This window comes from Schistocerca piceifrons, chromosome 8 (assembly GCF_021461385.2).
Source record: "Schistocerca piceifrons isolate TAMUIC-IGC-003096 chromosome 8, iqSchPice1.1, whole genome shotgun sequence".
Lineage (NCBI taxonomy): Eukaryota > Metazoa > Arthropoda > Insecta > Orthoptera > Acrididae > Schistocerca > Schistocerca piceifrons.
This window is the reverse complement of record NC_060145.1, coordinates 338,332,004-338,354,553: the sequence shown is the minus strand read 5'-3', so window position 1 is coordinate 338,354,553 and position 22,550 is coordinate 338,332,004. Positions and strand designations below refer to the sequence as shown.

The 22,550-nt window shown below is 40.5% G+C and overlaps 1 protein-coding gene across 1 annotated transcript in view; it reads left to right on the top strand.

The window, feature by feature from the left end:
- Positions 1-1,950: 1,950 nt before the first annotated feature.
- The window catches only part of LOC124711678 (peroxisomal targeting signal 2 receptor), a 47,267-nt gene continuing 26,667 nt past the window's right edge, over positions 1,951-22,550 (top strand). The window contains exons 1-3 of the mRNA XM_047241875.1: positions 1,951-2,107; positions 2,490-2,612; positions 7,675-7,850. Of these exons, the coding sequence (XP_047097831.1) occupies positions 2,507-2,612; positions 7,675-7,850 (282 nt within the window). The 5' untranslated portion in view covers positions 1,951-2,107; positions 2,490-2,506. The remainder of the gene's footprint in view (positions 2,108-2,489; positions 2,613-7,674; positions 7,851-22,550) is intronic.

Genomic DNA, 22,550 nt, shown 5'->3' with positions numbered 1-22,550 from the left:
AAAAAACATCGTTCATTCCTGTCCTGTAACTTTTATGGTGACGAGAAACTGTGTCTTTATGCTAACATCAGGAAAAGAAAGGAAGGGTTGAGCCCAAACAAAGCAGCAACTCACCCACCTTATTCACCTGATCTTGCGCCCTCACTTTACGAACAAGTTTCCGGATGAAAATGCCCTCCGACCAAGGCTCTACGTGTTCTTCGCCTCAAAACATCGTAATTTCTACAGCTGCGGTATATAAAAGTTACCCCAGCGTTGGCGGACTGCTGTAGATACTAAAATCTCTGTTATGTGAATCTGTTGTGCTTATCAAACCTAATGGAAGAACGCTACGAACTCACGCACCAACCTTTAATGTGATATTTAACCCACAAAAACAGCATTGTAGAGCAATTTTTGAATTGAAGCCCTATAACGTAGCACTGAAGCTCTATTATTTTACTGTATAAAGTTTTACCATACAATTTATGCTTCAATGAAGTGACGAGATTAAAAATATATACAGAACTTAAATTATTTGTGCCTTCAACAGAATTCGTTAACATTGCTATATCAGTTACATTAGTAGTAGCTTAATCATAACGACAAAAACTATTTTAAAAAATACATTCGTATTTTAAAAAACGCTTTCCTCGCCTGGCAGTAGGGCCCTGCCGCCTACATCACAGTACGTGACAGTACAGGTTTTATAATTTGCAGGGATCATATCTGACGGGTAGTGAGTTACTATTTTAGACCAGTTTAAGAGCAAGGAGTCGAATGAAGCTCTAAAATGAGTACAGTACAACTGGCGTTTGATTGAGATCGGTTGATTTGGTTGTTGTGACGGGCAGATCTGTAACATAGCCCATGGTCTGGATTAAGTTGCGAAGTGGTTATTTAGTTATGAATTGGCGAAGCCAACGAAAATGAATGCCAAATAAAGAATGTGATAACAGCAGAGTCTATAGACTGTGGGAATACACTGACCTGTAGTAGCGTAACCTAATGTTTACGCTCGCGCCATATTTACACGATCGATTTCAGCCGAACGCCAGTTGTAGATGCCCATTTAAATTGCTCGTGTAAGCCGTTGCCTTATCAGTGCGCTGTCAATCACTATGGATCTTATGACAGGTTGCACCTTTCCCATAATATCTTGTTAGCGAATAAAGTTATCTAAAACTGGTTTTTCCAGCTCATAGGCTCGGGACCCGTGTCTGGCGACAGGAAATATATAGTTGTTAGGGACCTTGGTTTGGATAAAATGAGATATGGAGCCAGTCGGCTTTCCACGAAACCGAACTTACATCAAACAGCCATAATTCTCTTAACCGTTGTTTTGAAAGTGTTATCGATGTTTCCAACTGAAATGCCATGAACTTGACTGGGATTTTAACGTGAGGTGATGTCTGGTTTTAGAGGTAAATGGTGGCGAGATTCATATCAGCTTTCCACTAAAAAAAAATCAGCCGAATAAGCGTCTACTTTTTATGGTAAGAGGAACTTCTCCATGTTATTACAACGAGGGCGCGGGTGTCCTCTATGAGAGAGCCTGCTTATAAATACGGCCCTGATCCTATAACGTTAGTTGTAGTGCGTCAACCCATACTGATACACATGTGTAAGAGTTTGTGAGGATATGAAATGGAATGATCGCAGAGTCTCAGCTATAAAGTGGCAAGCTTCGTTTCCCAGACGGCACAATGAGAAAACGCGGTCAACCTACGAAGGACATTCCGTACTAAACACTGGTACGAACAACCCCAAAATTGTGCTTTAGTGTGTGGAACCCACATCTTGTATTGTAATTTTTCATGGACAGTTAGCTATTAAACAATGGAACTTGTGGTCCACGTATTCGTACCACAGTATCGACGAGTAATAAGACAACGCGTACGGAACTTGTGCTGCTGACATAACGCGCGCCAAGCGTCTGACGCTTAGCGCTTGCCATTTGTTTGGTTTAATTCCAAATGTTTCCACTAGGTGCTAGGGTGGTATTATGGATTCCCGACAAATTTTGAAGATTGGTGAAATCTGTCAGATGTTTGAAAAATTACTAATAGACCCTACGGAGTGAACTGAAAGTGCAAGTAAGATGGTGTGAATCGCGTATATACGGACGGTAAGAACTTGTATATGCTGCTAATGTGTCGTGTATTGTACACTTGTGCATAAAAAAATCTGTATTATGGTAGTTGACTGCTAAACTATAAATTCATCAACAATTTTCCATACTCACATTGCGTGTCACAAGGACCATGGTTTTTGTTTCTGTTTGTGAATGTCAACATTTTCAGTGACGGTCGCTCTTTCACTTAAACCAACCGCAATCTCATATTCTCTTCAGAATGTTCAATTTTCTCCAGAAATTGGTGTTTTTGGGATATGTTTGTTGCTTTCAATAAATTACTTTTCTGTCACTACGCGGGCTGTTAAAGGGACGCCCCCACATTCATTTGTTAAAAGTACTATGTTTTAATCAAGACTTACATTCATTCTCATAGGCAACACCAGGAGAAGAATGCCTACATTTTTAACGCCGAATCGCCATGGGTATTCGGTTCGTTTTTCTCCATTCCATCCTGAAAGAATAGTATGTGCAACATCACAGTACTATGGATTGGCTGGTGAGTACTTAGTTTAATGTAATGCACGAACAAAACTGCTACCAGTTCATGCAGATCAGGTAACGGCAGCTTTCAGTGATAATATTATGTCTGTTTGTCATTTTTCTGACGGAATGGCATACTTAAAGGCGACATCTATATTGGAGATCTACATCAGCTGTGTACTTTGTAGCCCAAACTTTTCATCTGAAGACCTATTTACATTGCATAAGGTAGACTTCATATTTTCATTAATTGTCTAAAACATTTACAGTGCACAAAGTTTAATGGGGAGATCTAGGGTGAAAAATACAAAAAGTTGTCAGTTAAATTGAAAATTTGGAATTTATTGTTGAGCATTTATTATCCTTGAAAGTGTGACAAAAATAGAAGTTTCATATTTCATTATATCCTTATCCAAAGAGTTACAGATGAGTATTCCAAGCACAAGTCTTTCTGCTAAGAGAACACAGTAATTGTATTTTGTTCAATACATAGAGATGGCCATGAGAGAGTACCTGATGAGAAACCCTTTGATAGATAAATGTATACTGGAAATAAGGAAGCAAACAGAAAGTCTTTTAGCTTTGGACAGGCTTATACTTATCTTTATGGTTTAACACTGCACATTACCTCAGATTTACCTTTATGCCAGAATAGTATTTATGGATATGAATTAGCATAGGAGCAAAGAAATGGTTTACAAAAGAAACAGCCTTCTATTTAACAGCTGTTAGCTTCATTTTGATGTTAGATACTGTTTCACATACAATCTAAGAAGTATGTTAAATGCTGTACTTCAAATCATAGTATGTGCCTTAGCAGTATTTTGTTGTAAGAAGTTTCTGAAAGAACAACAGAAGTAATATTTAACTGAATTTCTCTGTGGTGTTAAAAATAAAGTGTGGCATTGTATAGCTATCATCCATTTGGTGGGTCTTAAATAAAAGAACTCTTTACTAATATATTAATCATGTGGATCAACAGTGTGATAAATTTTCGGGTCAGCTAAAGAATGGGATTCAACCCATCGGCTTTGAACAATGACATCATAGTTTACTCATAGATATTAATGTCTTTTTTTTTTTTTTTTAGTTTTAGATAATAAATCTTGTGTGGCGAGGCATCATCATTGTAAATTGAAATAAGTGAACGCGTTTTTTAAAAGACAGGGCTAGACATTGTGTACGATTTTTGTCACTTGTAGTAATTTAAATCATGTTTGTTCAAATTCATTCGGTACTTAGTTTCATTCTTAGTGAGTTTGAGATATTTTGGAAGAATTGTTTTTCATCTGGACAATTTTTACTTTTTGATTTTCGTTTGTAGGTATGGATTTATGTATCTTAATTGCAGTGCGGGATACAAATTTTACAATTCTTGCTTTTTTTTTCGCCTTCTCTAGTGCTAATATTACTATGATCTGTTTCTGTCAGTACTAGTACTATTGGAGGTGAAAAGACTGACATACAAAATATTTTTATCCCATACTTCAGTTGACATACAGGTCAATTAAAGTACAGGATACAAATGTTACGTATGTCGCTATTTTTCGCCTTTGCTAGCACTAGTATCCTATTCTTCAGTTGACCTATATAGGACAACTGAAGAACAGGATACAAATTTTTGGTATGCCACTTTTTTTCGACTTGGCAAGCACTAGTATACTGTTCTTCAGTTGAGCTTTATAAGTCAACTGAAGAACAGGATACTACCTTTGTAGTTTAACTGAGGTACAAAATGCCAGTGTTACGTATGATTCACTGAGCGTACAGGATGCCAAAGTTACATATAGTTCACTGAGATACAGCATGTTAATGTTACGTATGCTGTTTTTTTTCGTCCTTGCTAGCACTAGTTTCCTATTTTTCAGTTGGCGTATATGAATAAACTGAAGTGCAAGATATGAATTTTACGTATGCCAAGATTTTCGTCTTCGCTAGCACTGGTATCCTATGCAGGTCAACTGAAGTACAGGATACAAATTATACTGTTGTCGGTTTTTTCGCCGTTACTAGTACTACTATGATACTTTACAGTCAATACTATTACTGTCAAAGGTGGAAAAAAATTGTATCCCATACTTCATTTGACCTATACAGGGATAAAAATTTTATGTACATTACTTTTTCGTGCATTTGTGTAGTTCAACTGAGGTACAGGATGCCAATTTTATGAACGTCGACTTTTTCGTCTTCGGTAGCATTTGTATCCTATTCTTCAGTTGACCATTATTGGTCAGCTGAAGTATGGGGTACAAATTTTACGGATTTTTATCTTTTCGACTTCAATAGCATTCGTATCAACTGCAATATAAGATGCTTGTAGTAGCAGAGGTGAAAAAAGCAACAACTGTAAAACTTGCACCCTGCACTTCAATTGAGCTACATAAGTCAACTGAAGAATAGGATACTAGTGCTAGTACTGCAATTAACTGAAGTTCAGGATACAACTCTTAACCATCAGCTGTGGTAGTGCTTGCTAATGTTACTTCTGTCCCTTTTTTTACTTTTTTACTTTTTTTCACTAGTATCCCTTTCTTCAGTTGAGTTATATAGGTCAACTAAACAATAGAATACCAGGACTTAAAGAAGTGATATATCTAACATTACGTTTGAAACACGGATGTATGTGATATATGTCTACCATCTGGTTTCTCTGTCCTGCATTTGTTTGGCTTTTCTCAACATTTGTTTTTGCTGTTAAATCTGTGCAATGTATCATCTTCAATAACTTCCGATGTCTTTGGTCAAAGCCAACGGGCTGTATCCCAGTCTTCAGTTATCCCAAATTTTCTTATCACAAGGGAAAAAAGTAAAATCTTTTGTGTGTTCAACAGGTCAGGAGCAAACCAGTTGTTGTTCATTGTGGCATTCTGTGTGTTACAAGACAACAAATAAAGAGATGGTCATTACTTTGTTCCAGGGCAACAACTTCCTGGCAGTATTTTTCTCTGCTCAGTATAGAACCAAACATCATCATGAAAATACCTCCACACACATAGGTCTACAGTGACTATTTGTGTGCATTTTGATGCTCTTGATACTTAAAATAAGTAAAATATTTCTGCCGTCTTGTACTAATTTTAAAATTTACCATGATGCACCACAGCAAGTAGGTTAATCCTAATCAGCAGACCAGAACATTCTGTTATGACTCCATAAACAACCCTGTGTATTAATAGTTACTTATAATGATAAACAATGAGAAAAGTTGACAGGGCATTTTCCAGACTGTGGGATATAGAGCAGGAACAGGATTTGCACATTCCTCAGATTCCTGCTCCATATAAGTATTCCTAAAATCTGAAAAGCTGGATGTGTGTCCAATTGAATTTGCCATATAACAGAAGACTTTTTGCGTGGAAGTCTACATCCAAAATGTTCAGTCTTAGCATGCTGTGGTGCCAGGAAACGAGATGTCTTTATGATAACTGACACTATTCTGTGCATTGTATCAATAATGAAGAACCGGAAAACAAAAAGCAACAATATCATTATTGAAAATGAGTGGTACAACAAGTGCTGAGAAATACTGCAGCATACTGGTGTATTCGAATAAAAGACTAGACGGTAATAGCCTACATCATGAAAATAGTAACATTTGCTTTGTTAAATGCTGGCACAATGTAGAAACATTCAATAGTGAAGCATATATGGAATTTACCCAAAACACTATGAATAAAATAAATAGTGTCAAATAGTGAAGCATATATGGAATTTACCCAAAACACTATGAATAAAATAAATAGTGTCAAAAGTGATTAGCATGAAAGTAAGTAGAGCAAGGTATCATATTTTCATGTAATAATCATTGACTAATAAGAAAAGATGTTAGGGTCAGGGGAAGGGATGGAGAAGAAAAGGTATTAGGGACAGGAGAAGGGAGGGAGAAAGAGAGAAAAAAAAAAGTAGGAACATGAACTGAACGTTCATGTGATAAGTAGGTAAGGGAAAGATAGATACAAGTCACTGCATATTTGTTTCAAAGAACATGAAGTTTTCAGGAAGTCTTTACTTGTAGATAGAATATGTAAGAAGAAGCAGAAGTTGAGAAGTAGATGTAAGATGATTTATTTAATTACTTAACACTGTAGGATTGTAATTCTTTGTGTGACACAATTTTCTTTCCTGAAGTCTGTGGAAGTAATAGACAGTGTGTTCCAGGAGTAATGGTCAGTATTTAGGGATTTGGGAACCATCATTTGAACCAAAAAAAGTCCCAGTAAACATGGACTCTAAAATGCATACCTTAAGAGCCATGAGCACCTGTTCAATAGAATAGATGTGCTTCACAGCAGCAAAGATGAAAAAGTGCCCATAGCTTATTTTGGGCCATTCTACCATCTCTCAAAATATGGGAAACAAGAAGCTTGCAGTAGAAGAGATTTTTGTACAGTATCAAAGGTGTAGTACTGGTAGCTCTTAAGATACTCAGACATTTTAGAACCCATGTTGACCAGACTTTGTTGCTTCAAATGATCTTTCCTGTCATTACCCTGAATATTGACCATTCCTCCTGAGGCACCCTGCATAGAAGATAGTTTGCACGAAAGCTCGTTATTTTGTTAAGTGCAGTGTGTAATGGAATTTGAGTAGCAAATGGGAAGGGGTAATGTTACTGCTCAGAATGGTTAAAAGGGTTCAAGGTTAATCGTATAAAAGTGGCTGATAATTTTAAGCAAAATTATACCCAACTTGGCAGTGCTATGGCAGACTTGTCATGCAGTTTGCTGGCAGTGGTCGGAGAAAATTGGTGTAACCCTCTATATCCTTAATTAATTGTGGGTTGTCCTGGAATTTTGAATCACACATAATGACTTTTTTGGGGAGGGAGGGAGTAGCGGAGGTTAGGAGGAAGGAGTGTGATTCTTCAGTTGAAGACTGGTAGTTGACCTGGTAATATTCACATTATAAATTCAGGTTCTTGCCAGAATGTTTATTCACTTTAAAAATATAGGAATAGATGGATACTTCTAGACTGGAACTACTCCTAAGTTGCTGCATGGGATTTTCATTCCACAGTACTTGGCACTAACCTCATCTATCTCTATCACTGTTTAAGAAAGGTCTTAATTACACAGGTGGAGGAACACTGTTTCTCCTGGAGCTGACACCTGATGGTGGCCTTGTGGAAGTGTCAAGTGTCACATGGCCAGATGGACTATTTGATGTTGTGTGGAGTGAAACTGATGCCAACATTGCTGTCAGTGCAAGTGGGGATGGAGTCCTGCAGCTGTGGAATGTCGCTTGCCCACAGGTATGCTCTGAGCAGCAAAATTGCTAATTTCTCCAATAATGAGTGAGTGTAAACTTAAAATAATCATGTACAAGAAAATTATGCAAAAAGCAATTATTACTTCCAACTGCTGTCTCCGTATATTGCTCATAATACAGGTTTTCGAATATGTTCCTTTCTCTACAAGACCTATACATCTTACATGTGACTCCTAAAAAAAATTCTGTATGACATGAAATTCTCTCTTGTTGAAGCCACAAAAACTTGAACTTTTGAATCTCTGCACTTTATTCTTTATCAGGAGATGGCTTGCATCTCCTGATGAAAAATAAAGTGCAGAGTTTCAAAAGTTCAAGTGCATCTTAATGATGTTGTATGGAGGAAGCAGGATTAACAGATGCAAATGCAAAAATTTGGATGTGGAGGATGTGCACCCAGCACCAGGTTAGAGAAATGTGGACACTGAAACACAACTTGTTCCGTAACATTGTTACAATTTTTTCCTGTTTGTCAACATTCCATCTCTAGCAACCATTCAGACTCTGCTGTTTATTAAATTTTTTGGTGCACAAGTGAACTGTTATTGTTTCTTAGTGACTGAGTGGGTAAGTGTAAAATTACAAATCCAAAGATCCATCCTCAGTCAGTCACAGGACTTTTTCTGTGATTTACTGTTTCTTTCACGTCTGCCAATGAATTGCTAACAACAAAAATGTCAGTCTGCACTGTGGTTTGGAGTTGATGTTCCCCATAGCTGTCTGGGTGAGTGAGTTCAAATGTTGGAGGAAGGCAATCTTAAGTCATTTCATAAGGCCATGTTCCAATGTTATTGACTTCTGAGAATCTGGTTTCTTTGTATTTGAAGCATTGGTTGAATGGCTGGATGGACCATTTTGTATCTAGGAAGGGAACACACATTTAGCTAAATGATTGCAGCTCAGAAGAAATCTGTCAGTTCCATCCGGATCAGAATAAAATCTGTCCTGAGCATTTTAATGTACAGAACTTGGATGCTGTCAGATCACAACAACTGAGATCTAAATTAAATCATTTAAAGGCTGTGTTTAGGAAGAATGAGTGTAAATGACACCAAGTGAGATCTGTGATAATGAGTAAAGGAAGGTCCATCCCCTTTCAGCAGTATTAAGAGATATCCACACCATGTGTTCTATTCTGTGTAACCATCTCAAGTTAAGTAGCACTTTATGAAGAAATATAGCATTAGACTAGTGTTTTGCCCACTGCCTAAAATTAAAGAATTGCTGTGTTTTAGTGAAAGATGACATGGTATCTCCTGAGATTCAGCAAGCTATCCAAACACTGCACTGAACATAAACAGCAGTTCACTCTCAGAAACCAGGAAAAGTCAGCAATAGTGGAATCTAAGCTTAAGAAGTTTTGAAGATCCCACTATCCTATACTTGTCTTACTGGGTTTCTATAGTAAAAGTAGCATGCTGATCCACCCTTAGTTTTGGAATGGTTTTCACCTAGAAGTTTGTATCTTATTGCCACAAGTACATTTCAGACTTATCAAAATCTTAGTTTTGAAAATTTTATTTAGTTTGCCAAAAACGGTTCAGGCCATTCGTTTTCTGTTCGTCCAGATGTTATCAAATGACCTAAGTGTAAAACCTCTTCAAATGATAATATGACATAATTGTTAATTTGTACAATTTTCATTTTGTTGTATTGATTCAATATTAATTTAATATTACTATAATTGAGTATGTGGCCTACTTCCAAATGTGCTCCATTATTTGTTGAAGTTTATCTGTGATGAGGCAAAGGTAAAATGTCATCAGCAATACAAAGGTAGTTGACATATATTCACTGAAGAAACAATACCATATATCTGATTTTTCCGATTTTCTGAATTTCAGTTTGTTGCTATACTCAACTTTGGTCACTTGCTGTTATTGTGGGAGTGATGTACACTCCTGGAAATGGAAAAAAGAACACATTGACACCAGTGTGTCAGACCCACCATACTTGCTCCGGACACTGCGAGAGGGCTGTACAAGCAATGATCACATGCACGGCACAGCGGACACACCAGGAACCGCGGTGTTGGCCGTCGAATGGCGCTAGCTGCGCAGCATTTGTGCACCGCCGCCGTCAGTGTCAGCCAGTTTGCCGTGGCATACGGAGCTCCATCGCAGTCTTTAACACTGGTAGCATGCCGCGACAGCGTGGACGTGAACCGTATGTGCAGTTGACGGACTTTGAGCGAGGGCGTATAGTGGGCATGCGGGAGGCCTGGTGGACGTACCGCCGAATTGCTCAACACGTGGGGCGTGAGGTCTCCACAGTACATCGATGTTGTCGCCAGTGGTCAGCGGAAGGTGCACGTGCCCGTCGACCTGGGACCGGACCGCAGCGACGCACGGATGCACGTCAAGACCGTAGGATCCTACGCAGTGCCGTAGGGGACCGCACCGCCACTTCCCAGCAAATTAGGGACACTGTTGCTCCTGGGGTATCGGCGAGGACCATTCGCAACCGTCTCCATGAAGCTGGGCTACGGTCCCGCACACCGTTAGGCCGTCTTCCGCTCACGCCCCAACATCGTGCAGCCCGCCTCCAGTGGTGTCGCGACAGGCGTGAATGGAGGGACGAAGGAGACGTGTCGTCTTCAGCGATGAGAGTCGCTTCTGCCTTGGTGCCAATGATGGTCGTATGCGTGTTTGGCGCCATGCAGGTGAGCGCCACAATCAGGACTGCATACGACCGAGGCACACAGGGCCAACACCCGGCATCATGGTGTGGGGAGCGATCTCCTACACTGGCCGTACACCACTGGTGATCATCGAGGGGACACTGAATAGTGCACGGTACATCCAAACCGTCATCGAACCCATCGTTCTACCATTCCTAGACCGGCAAGGGAACTTGCTGTTCCAACAGGACAATGCACGTCCGCATGTATCCCGTGCCACCCAACGTGCTCTAGAAGGTGTAAGTCAACTACCCTGGCCAGCAAGATCTCCGGATCTGTCCCCCATTGAGCATGTTTGGGACTGGATGAAGCGTCGTTTCACGCGGTCTGCACGTCCAGCACGAACGCTGGTCCAACTGAGGCGCCAGGTGGAAATGGCATGGCAAGCCGTTCCACAGGACTACATCCAGCATCTCTACGATCGTCTCCATGGGAGAATAGCAGCCTGCATTGCTGCGAAAGGTGGATATACACTGTACTAGTGCCGACATTGTGCATGCTCTGTTGCCTGTGTCTATGTGCCTGTGGTTCTGTCAGTGTGATCATGTGATGTATCTGACCACAGGAATGTGTCAGTAAAGTTTCCCCTTCCTGGGACAATGAATTCACGGTGTTCTTATTTCAATTTCCAGGAGTGTATATTCATTTCCTCACAATGAACATGAAGCTGAGAGAATACCTCATAATTCAAACAAATTTTACAAAAGAGTAAATTCTGCATAACTGCAAAAGAATGAATCACCACATAACTGGAGTGTTGGAAGCTTCATGAGGTTATGATGCTGTTCGCGGACAATGCTATATACTCATCTATAGAGAAGCTGTAATGTCACAGTATTGTAGCAGAATGCAGGAAGATTTTCAGAACATCATTGAGGGTGCAGGGAATCAGTCAAGAACTTTCCAATATTTTTGCCAACAATGTTTCTCTTTAAGTAAATCAGTCAAGCGCTTTCAGATATTTTTGGTAACAATGTTAAAGTATAACTTGTCTTTATATAGTAATATAGATGATAGTTACCCACCATTTGTAGAATATAATCACTCACTAAACTGGGCAATTGTACAGGGTGAAGCAAAATTCGCACACTTGGGCTTCACAGCGCGACTCCTCACATGGCAGCGATAAAAAAATGTCTGTCACAAAATTTCATCCGATGAGTACATCTGGCAGAAAAAGAACATTAAGGAGTGGCAATCTGGCAGCACTGTAAATACATGTATGGTAACAACCACTGTCAGCACATATTAATCGTGGTGCTGTACAGTTGGAGCAGTGGATGGAGTTTTGGGTTAGCATGCAGGAGGTCGAGGGTTTGATCCTGGGTTGGGGCGCATTTTTTTTTTTTTTTTTTTTTTTTTATTTGCTAATTTCATTCTGACATTTCATACTGTAATATACACCGCTTCTTATGTCACATGTATCTTAAATTTACATAATTTTGTAAAGCTGAATGTACCAAATATATGGTTAGACGAATAGGAAATAGACAGTTGAAATAAATGACTAGTCATGCGATAGAATAACTACAAAAACAATATCAATTTCGAGATGCTAAGTATGATAGCACAGTACAGTAACACAATATGTACTTGTCATTCATACTACATGCAATATGAGCACTCAGATGTCGCGCATTAGCAACCAGTGACAATAATAATGTCCATATTAAAGACTGCATGACCTTCACAACAGAATACGTTGTCCTCAGAACAATAGATGCTCAAAGCGATCTCCCTGTACGTCCAAACATTGTGCAACCTGCCAGATCATACAGCTCTGTACCCTTGGTAGCAAAGCTGTATTCACAGTAACAAGAGCAGCATGAACATGCACTACCAATTCTTCCACATTTGTTGGCAGAGTAGGGTACACGTGCTCCTTCAGGTGTCCCCACAAGAAGAAATCCAGAGGATTTAGGTCAGGTGAATGTGGAGGCCATACAACTGGTTATCCACATATGAACTATTTCCCTGGAAATGTTCTGTCCAAATATTGTCGCACATTATTTCCAGAGTGTGGAAGTGCACCATCATGTTGGAACAACATCCTCAGTGGAACATGTAGCGGAACATCATCCAGTGCATTGGGCAGGTAGTTTAAGAGGAATGCATGATATCTTCGTGCAGTCAACCGGTCAGGCAACATGTAGGGGCCCAAACACCTGTCGCCCAATATTCCAGCCCTGGCATTGATATCAAAACGAACTTGATATCCACGGTCACGGGTGATGTGTGGGTTAACCTCACACCAATGGTGGACATTGTGCATATTGAAGAGAGCCTCACAAGTGAATGAATGGTGCTTCATCCAACCATATTATAGTGTTTATGAAGTCATTGTTGACTTCCTGTTGTTGTTGGACCATTCACAGAGTTGCATCTGCTGATGGCAATCTGCAGGATGCAGGTGTTGCATCAAAGCATAATGATAGGGGTGCAGCCCACGCTCGTGCAGCACATTAACGACTGTGCGTTGCGAGACATGCTGCTGCCTTGCTACGCTACGTGTACTTTGCTGAGATTCTTGGTGTATGACCTCCAGAATTGCTTCCTCAGTAGCTGGAGTTGCAAGTCTGTGGACAATTTCTGTCACGCGATGGTGGAAGAAGAGAACCTGACTCCCAAAGGCACAGCTCCAGTTGACGAAACACATTTTTATCTGGATGCCATTGACGAGGATATTTAGCAGCATATTCATGATCATGAGCAGCAACACCAGCCCAGTTATCAGATGCACCAAGATATCCACATATTCATCATTTGTGTATGCCATACATCTGTCACACTGGTTTAGAGGTTTACAATAAGAAAATTCAAAACATGTACGCATGTACATTGGAGTCTGTCATGGGCGCGTTACTCCATTCACAACTAGTCCCTGTCTGGTGGAAAGTGCATACAGTATAAACACGCTGTGAGTCCTGCGCTTTGTTCCACCTAATGCGAATTACCCCTCTGAGAGATATTGTACTGCATGATTCGTCCCAACACCAGTAATTGTAAAATGTTCGGTTTAGACTTACACTGTTTCCCTAACAGTAATAGACATGATGTTTTCACAATCCCATCGATAGAATAATAATAATAATAATGCATTGAGGTAAGTACTAAATAGCATGCGGTTACCAAACTCAGTATTGAAAGGCATAATTAGTGGGACGATGGTGCTGACACAAATAGTAACCGAGATTGGGCATTATTTGCAAAGCACATTGCTAGTCCTATTGGTAACGTGATGGGTCTGAGCAAGGCAAGAATAATAGTTGCTACTAATCTATGGGACCATTGGAGAAGGGTACAAAGAAAACAGGTTTCGCCTCTAGTAGATGAAGTGGTGTGAATAAATTCATGCCCGTGACATGGGAAGGGCTTCTTTCAAAGCTGGCCAATCTTCCATTTCTACGATTGTAGTATGTAAGTGAATGTTTTCTGGAGGGCCTGCTGCATTGCTGTTGACGAATAAGATGCCAGTTACCGTACCATCTGGACTACTTTTACCAAATAAAAAACCAGTGACCTCCTGCATGCTAACCCAAAACTCTATCCACTGTACCAACTATACAGCAAGACTAATATGTGCTGAGAGAGATAGTTACCATACATGTGGTTACAGTGTTGCCAGATTGCCACACTTTAATGTTCTTTTTCTACCAGATGTACTCGCCAGACGAAATTTTGTAAGCAAGCAATGCCTACACTTCTTCTGTTGCTAGGTTAAATTTTCTTCTTTTACCAAAATGCAGTGGGGTTTATGCATCTTCATGTCACTAACATGCTACTGTAACTGCAGTGGTTGCAGAATCCTGAAACAGTGTATTATTAAACAAACAATTGAGGACAATCAGATAAGTAGCTTTGGAAAAGTTAATTGTCGATACAAAAATAAACCTGTAATTTCGTCATACATGTTGTTACAAACCTATACTAATCCCTGTTTCACCAGTTGATGATGCCCCTTAAAGAATTACGTTATTTCACTGATAAGATCTACAGTTAATCAATTATCGCAGAAGATAAGAAAGTTTCACATTTTAGTGGTATGGCAAAATACTCTCCTCTATGCTTGCTATCATTTGTCAAAAATTTATTCTTTATGGGAATATTTCACTCTCACTGCATCGTTTGTGCACATGAGGGTATGTGTGCGAGCTCATTGTACGAGGGCGGTTCAGAAAGTAACCTCCGATTGGTCACAGTGCGGGTTGTGGGGGGAGTAGCGACGCCATCTGTGCGTTCACGCACTCAACAGGTCAGTCGGCATCAAGCCGTGGTCGAGTGAACGTCGTACCTGCGCTAGTTTAGTTTTTGTGGCAGTTTGAAATGTGTGCTGCAATAGAAAACCCCGCCAAATGTGAAGTGTGTGCTGTCATAAGGTTTTTTACAGCCAAAGGATATTCTGCAGCAGCTATTCATCGTGAGCTTTGTGCCGTGTACGGACCAAGAGTTATGAGTGAAGGAGTTGTCCGTGAATGGGTACGTTTATTTAAAAGTGGACGAGAAAACGTTCATGATGAAGAGAGGAGTGGTAGACCATCATTGGTGACTGACGAACTCGTTCAGACAGTTGATGCAAAAGTTCGTGAAAATCGACATTTCTCAATGTCGGAGTTGTCTACTGGTTTTCCACAGATTTCTAAGACTCTCTTGTACGAGATAGTGACAGCAAGATTGGGTTACCGTAAGTTCTGTGCACGATGGGTGCCCAAAATTCTTACCGACCACCACAAAACTCAAAGAATGGCCTCTGCATTAGACTTTCTGTCACGTTATGAGGACGAAGGAGAACCATTGTTAAACAGAATCGTGACCGGTGACGAAACCTGGATTAAGTACGTGAACCCTGAGACAAAAGAACAATCAAAGATGTGGGCACATTCAAATTCGCCTACCAAACCAAGAAAAGCCTCGCAAGATTTTTCTGCCAGAAAACTGATGGCAACGGTGTTTTGGGATGCCAAAGGGGTGTTGTTGGTTGAATTCATGGAACGTGGTACGACCATTAATCAAGACGTGTACTGTGAAACAATAAAAAAGTTACGACGGGCTATACAGAACAAACGCCGTGGTATGCTGACTTCCGGTATCGTTTTTTTGCACGATAACGCCCGTCCTCACTCTGCTCGCAGAACAACGGCCCTTCTTGAGTCCTTCAAGTGAGACGTTATCAACCATCCACCTTACAGCCCAGACCTGCCGCCAAGTGATTATCACCTCTTCATGCATTTGAAGAAATGGCTCGGGTCACAGCGGTTTGATGACGATGAAGAGCTCAAAGATGCGGTCACAGTCTGGCTCCAGGCACAAGCGGGTGATTTTTATGCAGAAGGAATTTCAAAGCTTGTGAAGAGATACGATAAGTGCCTCAATCGCTATGGACACTATGTAGAAAAATAGTGCAAAGATGTAGTTGTAAGATGTATATATTAAAATATTTTTATTTAACTTGGTGTATTTTTTTAAATCAACCGGAGGTTACTTTCTGAACGGCCCTCGTAGATAGTTATCATATGGCCTAACATAAACTCATATGACTCCTGTTCTTCATTTTAGTATCTTCTAATTTTGAAATATTACAGTAACTATGATTGTTAAAGAAATGATAGGCAGGTCACCATGAAGCTGATAAAAGGGGCCATAAAATTTGCAGAAGTCAACTCTCTTACTAAATAGTTTCTTTAATATTGTGTGAGAAAGACGGCAGAACAGCTGGTGTGCGCACATTGCAGTTCTGTATTGTAACCATGCCAAAGTGGGCTGAGAATGTTTAACTCAAAACAGATGAAGCACACAGTGCTGGAGACAACAGAGAACTAAGGCAGCAGGCTCTTTGAGACAGAGGGCCAGACTTGCCCATCAATGATAATATTCTAGGTTATCCTGTGTTTCAGAACCAATACCAGAGAAAAGGTACACATTAGATTCTAGTCATTTCCTACAACTCCTGTCCCTTTTGATACTGAGTTTTTAGTGATTTGCCTCCCTCCCCTTCCCTATTTTTTATTACCTTACACATGTCAGTTTTATTCCATGGATGCCACAGTGAGACGACTCTCAGGTTTGGAGAGAAGTAAAAAATGTACACGATTTAAATGATAACTGAAATGATTTCACATTGCAGAAGGTTAGACTGCTAATTACAGTTATAACCTAAAACGTTAAATTTAAGAGTTTCTGTAAAAATACTCGGTGAATTAAGTCACCCAGCAGAAGGTTTTCTTTTTCAGTTTTAAACTCCAACATTTCCATTTTTATTATCACATAACATGCCTTATACAATCAAAGATTGTGACATAGGTGACCTATCAGTTTTACACTATATATAATAATACCTATTGTGTAACATCTTCAAAGAGGTATTTTAATTACAATTATAAGGCATTGTTGCCATTCAAGAAGTCTTCTACACTATAGTAACATTTATCTTTCAGATATTTTCCAAGTCTCTTTTGGTACCTTTTACATTTGGGTCCTCCATACCTTTCCATATTTTATTTACAAATTTCATGCCCATATAGTATGGGGTTTTTTCATATGATTTTAATCAGTGGGTGTGTAACATGTAGCTCGTTCTATATCTAGTATCATATTGATGCAACAAGCAGTTGCCCTCCAAAAGTTGTGGGTTTCTTTTCGTGAAAGTGAGAGTTTCATAGATGTATATGCTTGGAATGCTCATTAGATATAAAGGTTTACATTGTTGCTTTGGTTTTGCTCCCACCATTGCTCGGATGATTCTTTTTTGTAGTCTAAAAGCCCTAAGTAAATTTGTTTTTTCAGACCCCCAGAAAATTATACAATCCCTAATGACTGAAACAAAATATGCATTATATACAGTTTTCCTTACAGCTAAATCAGTAATACTATACAAGATATTCATAATATATACAAGGCTATTCAGTCGGCCCAGTATGTTGTCCACATGGTGATTCCATAACAGGTTTTTATTGACTAATATGCCAAGGAATTTGACACAGCGTGCAGTCTCTAGTTTTTTGTCCATATACCTTATTTCTCTTATAGACTGTGCAGATTGTTTTGTGGTGAAATGAACAATTTCTGTTTTTGTAAAATTTAATGTCAAGTTATTGTTTTTGACCCATGCCTCCACTTCCCCAAGTGTTTGTTCAATATGACGATTAGGTCTACCTCATTTTTACAACAGACTACAGCTGTTGAGTCATCTGCATAGAGGATAGTATCAGACTGGACCTGGCATGGCATATCATTAATATAATACAGAAAAAGTAGTGGCCCTAATATTAAACCTTGTGGAACACCTAATTGAGTGTGTTTCCGGCCAGAGAGAAATTTCTTGCCATTGATGTTAATAAGTACTATTTGTTTTCTGTTTGCCAAGTATGATGACATCCAGCTAAGAGATTTGCCTTGAAAACCATAGCGTGCCAATTTTTGGAGAAGCGGGTCATGATTTACTGTGTTGAAGGCTTTGAACAGGTCACAAAAGATGCCTGACACACACATTCTATCATCAAGACATGTGCTGACTTTTGTGACTAATTCATTTATTCCATGGATTGTGCTGCGGCCTTTTCTGAAACCACATTGATTGCATAAGATAATGCTGTTAGATGAATTGTGATTTTTCGATCTGATCACATGCAGCTCTTTCAAATATTTCTGAGAAAATTGGTGACAGTGAGATTGGCCTATAGTTCATCTTGTTTGCCTTTTTTATGTACTGGCCGAACTTCTGCATATTTTAATCGATCTGGGAAACATCCCTCATCAAAAGATTGGTTGATTATGAAAGAGAGTGGATATGCAATACTGTGATTTTTGTTATTTCAGTGGGGACCTCAACCCACCCAACAGATTTTAAAATTTTTAGGGACATTATGATTTTGATGACATCTGAGATGGAAACATGAGAAAACTTAAAACATGCACAATTACTGTCTGTCATATTGGGCTTTGCTTTTGGTGGTGAACAGTCACCAAATTTGTTACAGTTTATGAAAAAGTCATTGAATGATTCACAAATGGCAAACAGCTCTACCATTTATCACTATTTTAGAAGGGCATTTTCTCTCTGCCTTACTGCCAACTTCGCTTCTTATAACAGACCGAACAGCTTTCGATTTCTTTTTTGCGTTTGAAATGAAGTTATTATTCGCAGTACATTTTGCTAGTTTAACTAGTTTGTCACATGTTTTTTTGTATGTGCTTACATACTTAAGAAATTCAGGGCTTCGATTTACTTTTGCCTCCATATGCAGTTTCCTCTTAGTAGCACCAGACACTCTAATTCCTTTTGTTACCCATGATCTACTTTTATGGGACCTGCTCCTCACTGTTGCAAAAGGGAAGCATTCATTGAATATACCCAAGAATTCAGTTGAAAAGTTATTGTAATTGTCACTTGTGGAAGTGTGTTTGCTGACTGTACACTTGGTTTGGCTTAGTTTTTTACAAAATACTTCCACATTTTCTTGACTGAAATTCCTACATCTTTTTGTTTTGCAGACTGAATTTTGCTTCGGTAGTGATAAAAATAGCACTTTATGGACTGATACTCCTAAATCTCGCAGAAACTTTTCTTTTATGTAATAAATATAACTACTTACAATATTGTCAATACATGTTGCAGAGGTTGCCGCAATTTTTGTATACTGGTCAAAATTGAGATTTAGCCCATTTGTGGCCACTACCAGGTTCCTTAAGTATGAAGAAAATTTGTCATCAGTCCTTACATCTATGTCGAAGTCAGCACATATAACCACTTTTTTGTACAGTTTCTCACTTTTTAATTTATGTGGCAATGTATCAAACTTATCTAAAATACAGAGCTTATATGGTACCCAGGGGTGCGATATATGCTGATAATTAATATGTTATACTCTTTTAAGTTCTATACAACAACTTATCTGCATGACATTTTGTACTGCCTGTTGTTGAAATTACATGATAAGCCATTTGACATGAATCACGAGTTGATTTTTTTCAAATATTTTGAGTTACTTACCTTTTCAGTAACACAAGATTTTATTCCTATAATTGTATTATCTGCAAAAAGAACAAAAATTTGCATGTTTTGTAACTCCTAGTGAAACATCATTAATGTTTATCAGAAGACTGAAAATAGAATCTTGTCATAGATTTTGTCTGGATGCTTCAAATTTCAAGTGCCTTGATTGATGTGGAACTGATATGCTCTGCTTTCTGTCATTCTGATAGGATGCTATTCCACAATATTTCAACATTTGTGTGACAATGTAATGATTAACACAATACAGTCACAAAATATTTCCGGTGGGTGTAATTTCAGATTTGATCCAAATATTTCTTCCCTTGCAGCATTTTTATTCTGAAATAGACATTTTAAAAATCTGGAAACCAGATACTCAATGATATGTTAAAATTTGTTTATTTGTTAGTACTGCTCCATGTGTTTTTATTTTGGTAGCCAGTATATGGAATTATTCTTGTCAGTAATAAGTTCAAATGTACTCTTGGCCCATATAATTCTGTTCCATTGAGAACTAACGATCACCAAGTAGCCTTCCACTTATAGTCAGACATGGAATATAAAAAGAATTCACAGGTACCCTTAAAGCCAGTCAGGTTTCTTCGCCAGACTCTCAGGTGATTTCTCTTGCATTTTTTTGCGAATCTGAGTTAGTCCTTCATATCTAATACCTTTAATTGTGGCAGGCTGCTCAGTACAAGGTAAATAAATTGTAGGTTTCACAGGTAATGGTACCCCCAGGGGGTCCACAACTCTTTTGTGGACACGTGCGTAGCGAGCACGGGACCCCGAGCTAATGTGGCCCTCCTTCCTTTCCGGGCTGCATACCTTCCCTTCCCTTTCCGCATCCTTCCCCGTCCCCCATCTTCGCCCCCCCCCCCCCCTCACCTCTGGCTCTTTCCTTCCCTTTCTCCCCCTCTGGGAGTATGGTTTGTGCCTACGTCCGGAGACGGACGCTCGAAACTGTTCCAAATTCCTTGCTTTCTACACTTGCAAGTCCTCGTCCTTCCTCTGTCCTTCTCTTTTCCTTCCCTCTTCTCCTTGCCCTTTTCTCCTCTGCGGCGTTTGAGACCCCCTCTTCTTTCCTTTCCCTTTCTCTTTTTTCCTCCCTGTGCGTGTCTGAAGGCCGACCCACGCACTTCCATGCGTAGCCGGTGACAGGGTAATGCGTAATTCCCCGCCCCGGGTAGACAGGTAGGACACGTACGTACCCCCTGGTAACGGCCAGGCCCAGGGAGGGGTGATTACCCGAGCTGATACCTTCCGAAAGTGCCGATTGGTCCCTCCGTCCGTTTGTCGGGAGGTGTGACCTGAGGTGTGAACAATCACCTAAGGTGGGTGTGCCCTCGGTGAGGGCCCCCACAAGGGAGGAGCGCGCCATCGGAGACGCCGGTAATCATGGGGGATTCTTCCGCAATGGTTTCCTCACCTTCCACTATGTCTGCTCACAAACATAAGTTCACTGAGTCTCAGCCACAGACGGTTCTTCCATCGTTGCCACAGTTCCTCGTTGTTTCTCGGTCTGACGAAGGTCACGACTTCTCCACGGTCAACCCTTTCATTATTCAGAAAGGTGTCGACGCAATTGCAGGTCCTGTAAAGTCTTGTTCCAGATTACGAAATGGCACCCTGTTGTTAGAAACACACAGTGCCCTCCAGGCTCAAAAATTGCTGCGTACTTCTCTGCTCCACACCTTCCCTGTCCGGGTGGAACCGCACCGTACCTTAAATTCCTCGCGTGGAGTCGTTTATACACGCTCCCTCGATGGATTGTCTGACGAAGAAATTCAGCACTACCTGTCTGACCAGGGCGTAACGGCTGTTCATAGGGTTATGAAAAGGGTTGACATGAACATCATTCCAACCCGCACTGTTTTCTTGACATTTGACAAAGTTCAACTCCCATCGAAAATCAAAGCAGGCTATGAGATAATTTCCGTTCGCCCTTACGTCCCAAACCCTACGCGTTGCTATTGATGTCAGCGGTTCAATCACACCAGCCAGTCCTGTTCCAATCCGGCCAAATGTGTTACGTGTGGCAAGGATGCCCATGAGGGTGCTTGTCCACCTCCATCCCCTCGCTGCATCAACTGTATGGGTGACCACGCTGCTTCCTCTCGAGATTGCCCCGTTTTTAAGGACGAAAAGCTCATCCAGCAAATAAGAGTGAAGGAAAAGGTGTTGACCTTTGCTGCTCGAAAATTATTCGCCAGTCGACAGCCCTCCGTGCCTCAGACAGGAAAATACAGCACTGTCCTTGCTTCTCCTCAGCCAACAAAGGAGGCGGCCACGCAGACTTGCGACCTCACCTTTAGTACCACGGTCGTCAGATCGGCCAGCGCAAAGATCGCCCGTTCAACCTCACCACTTTCGCCTGCCCACTCTATGGCTCACCCTTCGTCGGGTTCTTCTAAATCTCGAGCCCAAAAGTCAGACGCCAAGTCTTCGAAAAAAGAGCATACTCGTGAAGAGTTTTGACGTACCGCAACTTCACAACCATCGGTTCCTCCTTCATCTAAACATCATACTTCCAAGATGGCTACGAAGAAACACAGTTCCTCTCCTCAAGACGTGTCCCATCTACAGCACCACCTGGCGGAAATCGCCCTCGGCTGTCTTCTGTGTCGCCGAGGCGCACTGCTGGTGGCCGGTCAACCGGCCGATCGCTGGTGGCAGGAGCTGCTCCTGACCAACCTATGGATCAGGATCTTCTGCCTTCGACTGAATGCCATTCCATGCTGTCGGTGCAAGCTCTGAGCAGTCGTTGAGTTGACAGCACCCTTGGTCACATTCCTCCATTTTCTGTTCACCCTATGTCCATTATCCACTGGAATATCCGCGACATTCGAGCCAATTGGGATGAATTGTCGATCCTCTTACGATCCTACTCACCGGTCATCTTCTGTCTTCAGGAAACAAAGCTGCGTCCCCATGACCGCTTTGTTCTCCCTCATTTTCAGTCCGTCCGATATGACCTCCCCTCTGTTGAAGGCACTCCAGCCCATGGAGGACTC